Source organism: Corylus avellana, chromosome ca11 (assembly GCF_901000735.1).
Source record: "Corylus avellana chromosome ca11, CavTom2PMs-1.0".
Taxonomy (NCBI): Eukaryota; Viridiplantae; Streptophyta; class Magnoliopsida; order Fagales; family Betulaceae; genus Corylus; species Corylus avellana.
In genome coordinates this window covers 11,258,107-11,270,170 of record NC_081551.1, presented here as the reverse complement: position 1 = coordinate 11,270,170, position 12,064 = coordinate 11,258,107, and the positions used below count along the sequence as shown (strand labels likewise).

General features: G+C 42.6%; 1 protein-coding gene across 1 annotated transcript in view; it reads right to left on the bottom strand.

Annotated features, from left to right (window-relative positions):
- The window catches only part of LOC132165988 (protein CHROMATIN REMODELING 24), a 55,212-nt gene that overhangs the window by 19,766 nt on the left and 23,382 nt on the right, over nucleotides 1-12,064 (bottom strand). Inside the window, exons 16-17 of the mRNA XM_059576720.1 lie at nucleotides 6,564-6,644; nucleotides 6,362-6,480 (exon numbers count right to left, since the gene is read on the bottom strand). Coding sequence (XP_059432703.1) covers nucleotides 6,362-6,480; nucleotides 6,564-6,644 — 200 coding nt within the window. The remainder of the gene's footprint in view (nucleotides 1-6,361; nucleotides 6,481-6,563; nucleotides 6,645-12,064) is intronic.

Here is a 12,064-nt window from a genome sequence, read left to right as displayed (position 1 = left end):
AAGTAAAAAGCGTGTACAAAAAGAAATGAACAAGGTCCTCAAGGTTTCTCAACAAATCCTCGAAGCATCTAGCGTTCATTTCCTTCCATAGGCACCATAAAGACACAAGGGAGCCATCTTCCATACCACAGCACTTCGGGACTTTCCACCCGACCACCAACAAGCAAACATCTCATTGACGCTTCTAGGCATAACCCAACACATGTTGAAACGAGAAAAGATAACATCCCACAAAAATCGCGCATCCCCACAGTGAAGAAAGAGATGATCCACAATCTCTCCTTCCGATTCACACATACAACATCGATTAATCACCACAATGCCTCTCTTCCGAATATTATCCAAGATAAGAGATTTCCCAAGGGTGGCCGACCAAACAAAAAACGCCACTCTCGAAGGAACCTTCGTGCGCCAAATACTTTTCCAAGGGAAATGGATGGGCTCTTTAATGACAAGTTTTCTATAAAAGGAGCGAACCTCAAACTTCTCTTTTCTAGAAGGGATCCACCACATCCGGTCCTCCCCTTTCCCACGCAACGAGAGCGAATACAAGTGCAAGAATAGGGAGGCTAAGGTCACCTCCTCCCAATCATGAATTCTACGAGTAAAGGTAACATTCCAAAAAACCATACCGTTTCATACACTCCCTGATATCCACAATGGAAGCATCCTTATTGCTAGCAATATTGAAAAGACCGGGAAAAGCATCCTTGAGGGGCAACTCGCCACACCAAATATCCTCCCAAAATTTGACTTTCAACCCCAAGCCAGGATCAAATCTAAGGTGACAATGAAACGACCTCCAACCCCTACTAATATATTTTCATAACCCCACCCCATGCGAACCGCAAGGAACTTTAGAGCACCAGCCACCCCAAAACACCCCATACTTTGCCACAAAGATTCTTCTCCACCAAGCTTCTTCCTCATTAACAAATCTCCACAACCATTTCCCCAAAAGAGCTTGATTAAAAAGCCGCAAGCTCTGAATCCCTAGACCGTCCTCAGAACTAGGAGAACAAACCTCGTGCCAATTGACCAAGTGGAACTTAGGCTCGTCATTGAGCCCACCCCATAAAAAATCCTGTTGAATCTTCTCTATGCAATTCGCCAGAGGCAGGGATAGGAAAAAGAGACAGAAAATAGGTTGGAAGATTTAATAAGGCGCTCTTGATGAGGGTGAGCCTGGCCCCCTTGGATAAATACAAACGTTTCCAAGGGGCAAACCTTCTAGCAATCTTCTCCAACATGCCTTCCCATAGCGAAATGCTTGAACGAAGCCCCTAGCGAAAGACCCAGATACTTCAACGGCAAAGAGCTGGTGCCACATCCCAGAATGCCAGCCAACTCACCCACCTCCCCCGTACCTCCAACAGGGACCAAAACAGATTTGCCCCAATTTACTTTTAACTCAGAGACAGCCTCGAAGCCAATAAGAAGAGCTTTAATAAATTTAATTTGGTCAGGAGCAGCCCCACAGAAAACCAGTGTATCATCAGCGAAAAGAAGGTGAGAAACAATAACCCGATCAGATGCTCTGGCACCCACAAAAACCATTGATGAAACCCCTATTAATAGAAGCATTAATCATCCTGCTGAACGTCTCCATGACCATGATGAACAAAAAAGGTGAGAGGGAATCACCTTGTCTCACCCCACAGGAACTCTCAAAAAAGCCGAAAGAAGAACCATTGATCAAAACCGAGAACCGCACAGACGAGATACAATGCTCAATCCATAAACACCATTTCTCACCAAAGCCGCACCTTCTTAACAAGTAGAGTAAAAACTTCAAGTTCAGGTGATCATGAGCCTTTTCCATATCCAACTTACACAAGAGACCGGGATCCCTAGATCTGATTCGGCTATCCAGACATTCATTGGCAATAAGAACCGAATCCAAAAAATGTCTGCCTTTGACAAAAGCATTTTACGGATTGGAAATGACCCGATCCATAACTCTCCTCATTCTATTGGACAAAAGTCCTTCAAATCGGATGCCCCATGAGACTTCCGAATAAGAGAAAGAAACATAGCATTAAGACTTTTCTCAAATTTACCTCTATCATGGAACTTCGCAAAAACAGCCATAATGTTCAGTTTGATCACACCCCAACAATCCTGGAAAAAAAGCCAAAGAGAAATCATCCAGGCCTAGAGCCTTGTCCCTATACATATTTTTGACCACCTCCCACACCTCCCTTTCCACAAAAGGACCTTCCAAAGTAGAAGACTCATCAACATCCAACATGTCGAAGTGAAGGTTATCCAACCTCGGTCTCCAACTAAGAGTCTCCGTGAAGAGCAACTCATAAAAACGGGTGATATGATTACTAATAACCTCTTGATCAGAAGTAATAGTGCCATTAATGTTCAATGACTCAATATAATTCTGTCTACGGTTGGCATTAGCAATCCAATGAAAGATTTCGTACACTTATCACCCTCTTTCAACCAACGGATCCTAGATTTTTGCCTCCAACTGATTTCTTCTTGAAGGAGGGAGGATTGTAACTCTCTCGCAAGCACCCTTTTCCTCTCTATCTCTTCAATTGATAAACCCCTCTCTTCTTCCACCCTCTCAAGAGCTTTAAGATCATCCATACGAGCCCCCACATTGCCAAAGTCTTAAGCATTCCATCTTTTAATGCCCCACTTTAGAGCTTGCATCTTCTTAGAAAGAATGAAGCTCGGAGTACCATGAAATTGGTACGAGTCCCACCAGCTACAAACTTTATCCACAAAACCCTCCGCTTTGAGCCACATATTCCCAAATTTGAAAGGTCTTTTGCCTCCTGAAGAAGGATTACACTCCAAAATAATAGGAGCGTGATTGGAACAAACCCGGAGCATCCACTTTTGTCACAAGTCCGGATGACGAACTTCCCAATCCGTAGAAACTAGGAAACGGTCAAGCCTAGACCAAGAGCGATTATTAGACCAGGTAGAGATCCCCCCAACTAAGGGAAGGTCCATGAGGCCCTGCTCCGAAACGAACTCTCCAAAATCCCTCATTGCAAACCGAGAAAAAGCTCCCCTCGACCTTTCACTTGGATAAAGAGTAACATTGAAATCCCCACCAATACACCACGGCATGGCCCAGCAACTCATAACCCCTGCCAGCTCCTCTCAAAGAAGACGTCTGAAATTGACTCTATTAGGCCCATGCACCCCCGCAAACGCCCAAACAATACCATACTCAACATTTTTAAAGGAGCAGGCTGCCACATAACTTCCCAAAACAACATCTACCTTCTCAACTACCCTCTTGTTCCACATGAGCAAAATGCCCCCCGAAGCCCCAATAGAAGGAACATAGCACCACTCCACATACAGGCAGCCCCACAAACTCCTCACTAGGTTGAACGAAATAAATTCCAACTTCGTCTCTTGAAAACTGTTAGAAATGGGTCTTGGGCCTAATTCAACCCAAAAGCTAGCTCAAGAGTTGAGGTTTCCCCTCAACCTTATAAATGGCCCATCTTCTTAATACCCAGGCAGTGTGGAACTTCCAACAAAAATAAATTAAATCTGCCTTCCAACCTCTAAGCAGATTTCTAATCCTCAACCTCCTATCCCTCTCATTCAAACCTCTCACATTCCATGAAAGTATCTTGAGCTTCATGATTTAACTCGATTGGCCCTCCCCTTCTTCCTGTCCCTCACAGAATACTCCAAGATATTAACAGAAGACTGCAGATTAAATAGCTCTCTGTTACCTTTTTTAACTGCAGGTGTAACCTCTTCCCTTTCCATCTCATTACCCTTGTTGTCAGCGAGAAGTATCCCAATGGTCTCCTCAGCTTCCTTTCTTCTCCAACACAAGAGAGGCCAACTTCTTTGCAAGCCTTAGTAATGAAAGGCCTCTCTTGCACCACCAACGGTTCCTCATCCAGAGAATTCGGGACAAATAACTCCTGAGACAAGGGGACCTCTTCCCAAAATTACAGCCGTCGTCGCGCATATACCCGGCTCCTTACCCAGAATACCCAACTAGGAAACACCCAGAGACTGATCCAATAGGCCATTCCCCAAAATTCCATCCCTCCCAGACTCCTCACAAACAATAGCAACAGACCCAAATAAAACCAATGACACCCATTTGCCCAGCTTCTTGCCCAGAATCCCCGTGGCAGAGACACTCAACCCACTCTTTGGAGAGCACTGATTAGCAAAACCGAGTTCCGGAGGAGGAGAAGCCTCAGGAACGAGAGGGACAATTTGCATCTTTACCAGAACGCCCGAGGTAGAACCCATCGTCGATTTTGCCTGAATAGTGTAATCCACCATCGAAGCATCGCCCAGAACACCAACCCTCGCCGGAATCATCCTCACCGGCCCCTTACCAGCCGAAGCTACCCTCATCGGCCCCTCTGCCATGGCCGCAGGCTCGATCGGCATGTAGAAAACAACCGGACCCTTACCAGCCGATGCTACCCTCATCGGCACATTTACCGTGGCCGTGGGCTCGATCGGCATGTGGAAAGAAGCGTGGGCATCCCTAGCAACGTGAAGCGACCACGAAACGAGACGCTTAGGAGTACCGGCGGTGCCCACCAGAGCTTTGGGACCGCTCGCTAAAGAGACCATCGCACCTACTGGCTCCGGCCCTGCACGTGAACTCTCCCCTTTCTCCAGTGTCCTCGCCCCAGACTCCACATCCTTAATATCTTGCATAAACAAGGCCTTACTAGCAGGGCCATTATCGAGCCCATTGTCTAAGTTGGGCCGTACGCTATTTTTCCTTAATTAAGTCTTGACAGGTTGCACGGGCTTTCCACGATTCAACTCGGGCCGCACCATATAAACTTTCTTGTGTTGGACCACCCCGAGATTGGTTTTATTCTTTCTTACCGATCCACAAACACAAACCCCATCAGACTTGGATGTGGAGGTCTAACATTCTAGATATTTAATTGCTACATCCAGCCTTTCCAAACCCACGTCAATGTCACCTTTTAGCCTGCTCAACGACTCCATAGCATTAATGAGCTTAACTTTCACACGAAAAAAGGACTGCACATCGTGGCAGCCATCCCCCTCCCATCCCTTCATGTGATCAGCGCCAAAATTTGATGCTGGCAGCCTTGCCGTAGGATACAAGCTGTTCGCCGGAGTTGGTAAGCAACTCGCCGAAGCCCTACTGACATCCCCCCGAAAACTCCCCTACCTTTGGGTTGTGCAATCCCACCACACCAGAAAAAAAGATATGTTTTGAACCCTCCACACTACCACTGGCAGTCCACACAGGGGCGTTAAACTGTTGCGAACCCACCACTTGCTTGACAAAAACTTGTTCTTGCTTGTCCATCTCTGCAAAGGCCTTTTTCAGCCACCTAGGCACCCTGGCTATCGGTTCAAAGAAAGTTAAAACAGTCCTCTGCCGATTGCAACGACAACCCCACAACCTCTGCATAACTCCTCCTACCCACCCCTTCCTTATCCTTGATCCCTTCCTTAACCTCCCTGGCCTCTCTGACCTCACAAAGACAAGACTTTGCCAACCAAACCTCCATGATAAATCGATCCTAACCTTGTCCATAACTTCCTTCTGGAATGATAATCAAACCACATCTTTGCCTTCCATCAAATTCTTCTACTGTCAGAAAACGCACATGTCTATTGGAACATTTCTCTGCAATTATCCGTGGGAACCCTGCTCTGGATTGATCCCAAAAGACCTCTGAAGTCTCCACTGCCACCAAGTCCTCCACTAAGCGCACCAGCCACACTAACTCGTCCCTCTGCAAGAAAATGGATTTATGTTTCCTGATGCTTCTTTCAAGTATCCTCACCCCTGATGCCCCTCCCTTAATCAGCACATCAAAAACTTTGGACTCCACAGACCACCTTCTCGAACCAGCCATGACACTAACCAAGAAGCTAAAAACTAAACTCCAAAACAAAGCTCACGCACCACCCACACGCCTACACTCAGGCGTAGGTGAATGAGAGAGAAGAGAGCTTTTCCTCCCAAACAGTAGCAATATTAAGTTTGTCACTAAGTTCTATGTGTTTTGCATTGAATTTTTAAAAGATATGTAACCTGATAATCAAATAAATATGATACAAAGCAAGCATATTCTAACAAATACAAAGAAAAAGAAGCTTTAAATAGATTTGGGATGAAATAGAAAAATAGATGTTATAGATGCATGATGAAACCTATAAGAGAAAGCAAGGTTGTACAAATGTATTATACAAATATTCAACAAAAGCTAGGAGTAATAACTTAAAATTCTCTAAGTACATATTCCAAAGTAATATGTAAATATCTTCTTTTTTTACCCATAAAATTGAAGAATTGTTCATTGCCAAAATCCAGCAAATCTTAAAAAGATAAAACTGCTTTAAAGAGCACCTGGGATTCCAAGCAGGATCAACTACAATCACACGGTCTGCTCTTGTTAGCGTAAGGCCTAGACCACCAACTTGAGAAGTCAAGAGAAATATGGGAGCCCCTACACCTTCTTGGAAATCCTAAAGACAAAAAGGAACATGATAATCATTAAGTAATATTAAAATAAATAATTCTTACCATTTAGAATATGTACAATACTTACATTAACAATCTTTACTCTGTCACTAGCTTTTGTCGTGCCATCAATGCGTAAGAACTCATAACCTTTGGATAGAATTGAATCCTATTAAAACAGGTCAGAAATATGTTAATTCATGCAAAAGCCTCATATAACAATGAATGGAAGTCAATAAGACAATGTGCAACTCAACAAGCCTTCACTCTTAGAACCTTAACTCATAATTTTAAGTTCATACACTAATTTTTATCACTGGATTAAAAGTAATACCAAAAATTTTGTCCAAATCTATATATGTTCAATCATCATGATTTTCATAATGTTCATTGCTAAAAAAAAAAAAAAGAGTTTATAAATAATCAATCAATTATCAATGTCACAAAAACCTGCACCCAAAGTGAACAAGGTTAGATATTGACTTTCACAAAAGACATTTACAAATTTAAACCAGTGTATTTACTACTGTTAGAAGAATGTATTAGGGTTTGAGGGTATTTTAGTCATTTGTGTATTCTTTAAGCTTATATAATAATATGTTTGAGGTAGGCTACGGATTATGTGACGAGCCTCCTTTCTCAAAACCTACTTCATGCAAACCTCCCAACCTCAAACTGGGATAAGGCTGTCCGCGTTTTGGTTTTTCACTGTTCATCCCGGTTCAGCCCGGTTCAGCCTGGTTCAGCTCTGTTCAGCCCGATTCAGACCCTGGTCAGCCCGGTTCAGGTTATTTTTAGTTGACTTAAGTTACTTGCAGCAAGTTTTGTTTCGAATTGGGTCTGTTTTGTTTGAGTTTTTTGCCTATTTCTACTTGGTAGTTTATTCTTTGGTGGGATCTTGTAGTTGCTGACCTTTGGTTACCACATTATGGCACATAACTCCGATTTGATTACTTATGCTTCTATAGGTCCGGCCCCTATGACACTTGTGAAACTAAATGGCAAAAATTATGTTTAATGGTCGCGATCTATAGAAGACTTGTACGGGAAAGGTTTGTATTCTCACTTGGAATCCGAGAAGCCTCCGGATGCTAGTTTCGCAAGTAGTTGGGACCAGGCCGACAATCAAATTATATCTCTTATGTTGAACAGTATTGAGCCCCACATTGGCTCCTTGTGTCTTTATCTACCTACTGCAAAGGCAATTTGGGATCATCTCCAACATATGTACTCTGGTACTGGGAACATCACCCGAATTTATGAGGTGTGTAAACAATACTTTGGGCTTGAGCAAGGTAATCAAACTGTCGATGAGTACTACAATCAGGTTGTCGCCATTTGTAAGGAGAGAGACATGTATCAGCCACTCTCCACTGATTTGAAGAAAATGGAAAAGCAACGTCAAGATGTAGATGTGGTTCGGCTTCTACTTGGCTTGAAGTATGAGTCTGTTCATGCGCAGATTTTGGGTGGCTCTGACCTCCCATTGCTTCCTGAGGTTTTTTCTCAGCTTCAGCATGCTACTATTTCTGATTATAGTTCTCTGTTGGGCACGGAACATAATGGTGATCGTGCTGCTTTTATTGCTAATCGTGGTAGCTTTACTAGTTCCCATGGTGGACGTGGTAGTCGAGGTAGATGCGATTATTGGGGAGGTGGGCGCATTGAAGGTCGTGGGCCTCGCAAATGCACTCATTGTGGTCGTACTAACCATTCGGTGGATTTTTGTTGGGATTTACATGGCACACCATCTAGGTTTGCCAATCAGGTTGCTTCTCATGAGGATTCTCTAGCCTCATTTGGACCACCGGTTCATTCAAGCTCAAATTTCGAGAATGATCTGATCTCCATTTCGAAAGATGAGTATACTCAGTTCTTATCCCATAAGCGGATTTCTACCTCTTCTACGACTACTCTTGCTCAGTCAGGTACTACATCTCACTGTCTTTTATCCTCCATTGGCGATCCTGGCGCCAATGACCATATGACTGGTTCGTCTACTTCCCTCTCTGATTATCATCCTGTTGCTACACCTAAAAGTGTCACCCTAGCTAATGGTTCCCTCTCCAAAGTGGTCGGCTCAGGCACTACCCATCTGAGTCCTAATATTGACTTGTTGTCTGTTCTACATGTTCCTGGTTTTCCTTTTAATTTATTGTCTATTAGTAAAATTACAAAAACCCTTCACTGTTCCGTTAGTTTTTACCCTTCTTTGTGTATTTTTCAGAATCTCAAGACAAGGAGGATGATTGGTATGGGGCATGAAGTCGATGACTTATATTATCTGGATATAGCACCTACACCTCCCTCTCGTGCTTTGCAGTCGTCCACCTCCGCTCCTCAGTTGCATTGTCGCCTTGGTCATCCTTCCCTCTCTACGTTGAAGCATCAAGTCCCGAGTCTTCTTCATCAATTGTCTGTGCCTTGCAAAGCTTGTCAACTTAGTAAGCATCATCGTGCCTCGTTTCCATCACGAGTTGTTCCTAGGGTTTCTAGTCCAGTTGAGTTAGTTCATTCTGATGTATGGGGTCCCATTAATTCAGTGTCCAATAAATTCCACTATTTTGTTACTTTTGTGGATGATTTTTCCCGTATGACATGGTTATTTTTAATGAAAAATCGTTCTGAGTTATTTTCTATTTTCCAAATCTTTCACAATATGATTAAGACTCAATTTGCTCAGAAAATTCGTATCTTGCGTTCAGATAATGCTAAAGAATATACCTCTCGTTCTTTTGACTCTTATTTGTCTGATAAAGGCATTATCCATCAAACCACGTGTGCTCACACTCCACAACAAAATGGTGTGTCTGAACACAAGAATCGCCATTTATTGGATGTCGCACGTTGTCTCTTGTCTCATATGCATGTTCCCAAACAATTTTAGACTGATGTTGTTCTCACTGCTTGTTATTTAGTTAATAGGATGCCCTCCTTGGTCTTAGAAGGGACCTCTCCTCATTCTCTTTTATATCCTTCTTCATCCTCGTTCTCCTTGCCACTTAAGCTTTTTGGGTGTGTTTGCTATGTTGATAATTTGGGCCCTGGTTTTGATAAACTTGACCCTCGTGCTACCAAATGTGTCTTTCTTGGGTATTCCACAACCCAGAAAGGCTACCGTTGCTATGGCCCGGTCCTTCGACGCTACTTCACTTGCACTGATGTTACCTTTAATGAGTCTCTTCCCTTGCACCTGATGCCGCATCTCTTCCTCTGCCTATTCCCCTCCTCTCTGAGACTGCCTTTGCTTCTCCTCCTGCTCGTGCTCCACTCTAGGTTTATCAGCGTCGTCTTCGTGCTCCGCCACCATCATCCTTATCGTCTACAGATCCGGTGCTCCCACCTCCATCCGACCACTTGCCTATTGCCCTATGGAATGGTACACGTTCTTGCACTACCCAACATCCTATTAGTCAGTTTGTATCCACTAGTTCTTTATCTCCTTCACTTTCTTGTTTTGTGTCCCATCTCTCTAGTATTTCCATTCCATAGACAGTGCAGGCTGCATTATCTGACTCTGGTTGGAGGCAAGCTATGGAATTGGAAATGAAGGCCTTGCATCATAATGGCACGTGGGAGCTTGTTCCCTTACCACCTAATAAGAAGACTGTTGGTTGCAAATGGGTTTACACAATTAAATTTCATCCTGATGGTTCTGTTGAACGGTTCAAAGCTCGACTGGTTGCTAAGGGTTATACGCAAATATATGGTATTGATTACGATGACACTTTTTCTCCAGTAGCTAAAATTTCTTATGTTCGTGCTCTTATTTCCTTGGCTTCTAATCTTGATTGGCCGTTGTTTCAATTGGATGTCAAAAATGTCTTCTTACAAGGAGACTTGTCTAAGGAAGTTTATATGGAGCAACCACCTGGGTTTGTTGCTCAGGGGGAGTCTCAAGGCATTGTTTGTAAATTAAGAAAGGCATTGTATGGTCTCAAGCAATCACCACAGGCATGGTTTGGAAAGTTTTCTAAAGCGGTATTGAAGTTTGGTCTTCAGAGATGTCAAACAGATCATTCAGTATTTCACTTACATATTGGTGCAGGCTATATCCTTCTTGTGGTATATGTAGATGATATCATTATTACTGGAGATGATTCAGGAGGCATTGCCCGATTAAAGCAATTTCTACAAGAACAATTTCATACAAAGGATTTGAGCAAACTTCGGTATTTTCTAGGTATTGAAGTTGCTAGATCTCGAACAGGTATTAACTTATCTCAGAGAAAGTATGCACTTGATTTATTAGAAGAAACAGGTCTTTTGGGCTCTTGACCTATTGATGTTCCGATGGATCCAAATAAGAAATTACTAAAGGATGAAGGTGAATTATTTGAAAATCCTGGCAGGTACCGTCGTCTAGTTGGGAAGTTGAACTATCTAACTATCACCAAGCCAGATATTTCATATGCAGTTAGCGTTGTCAGTCAGTTCTTAGTGGCTCCTCGAGTTACACATTGGGAAGCTGTTACTTGCATTATTCGGTATTTGAAGAGACACCCTAGTCTAGGGATATTGTATAGACCGAATGGACATCTTAGGGTCAAAGGTTTTATTAATGCAGATTGGGCAGGTTCTCCTTCATATAGACGGTCTACAACAGGATATTGCACATTCTTCGGCGGTAATCTTGTAACTTGGAAGAGTAAGAAACAGACAGTGGTGGCACAATCTAGTGCTGAAGCAGAGTACAGGGCAATGGCTCATACAGCTACTGAGTTGACATGGTTACAAAGCTTTCTTCAGGAGATTGATTTCGTAGCTCCTACTCCTATCCCGTTATCTTGTGATAACCAGGTTGCTATACATATTGCATCTAACCCAGTGTTTCATGAGAGGACTAAACATATTGAGGTCGACTGTCATTATGTCCGAGACAAAATACTCAATGGAGATATATCTACAACATTTGTGAAGTCTGGAGACCAGTTAGCTGATATGTTTACAAAATCATTATGTCGTAACCGGTTAGAGTTTATTTGTTCCAAGCTGGGCTTATATGATATATATGTTCTAGCTTGAGGGGGAGTGTTAGAAGAATGTATTAGGGTTTGAGGGTATTTTAGTCATTTGTGTATTCTTTAAGCTTATATAATAATATGTTTGAGGTAGGCTACGGATTATGTGACGAGCCTCCTCTTTTCTCAAAACCTACTTCATGCAAACCTCTCAACAACTACAAACTTCAAACTATAAGATTTGAAGTTTCAAGATTACATGACCATTCTAATTAGAACGCAGATTTTGTAGATGTAGTTAATTAGTATTGTCGAGAGTGTACTGCAGTAGAAATACACATTATAAGATATTCAAAAACAAATCTCTCATCCTACAACTAGGATACAACCAGGGACGTAAATGTACCTTCTAATGAGTTAATCAAGCTTCAACAATAGGGGTAAATAACAGCATAAAACTAAAAATTTTAATATCAAATGTGTTCGGAGATATATGGTCTGTTAGGTATTAGTATTACTCTTTTTGCGGTTAAGCGGGTAATTCAAGAAGGGTATTTTAATTTTTTCGATTGTAACTCAAGAAGGGTATTTTAATTTTTTCGATTGTAACTCAGTGTGTGTGTGTGTG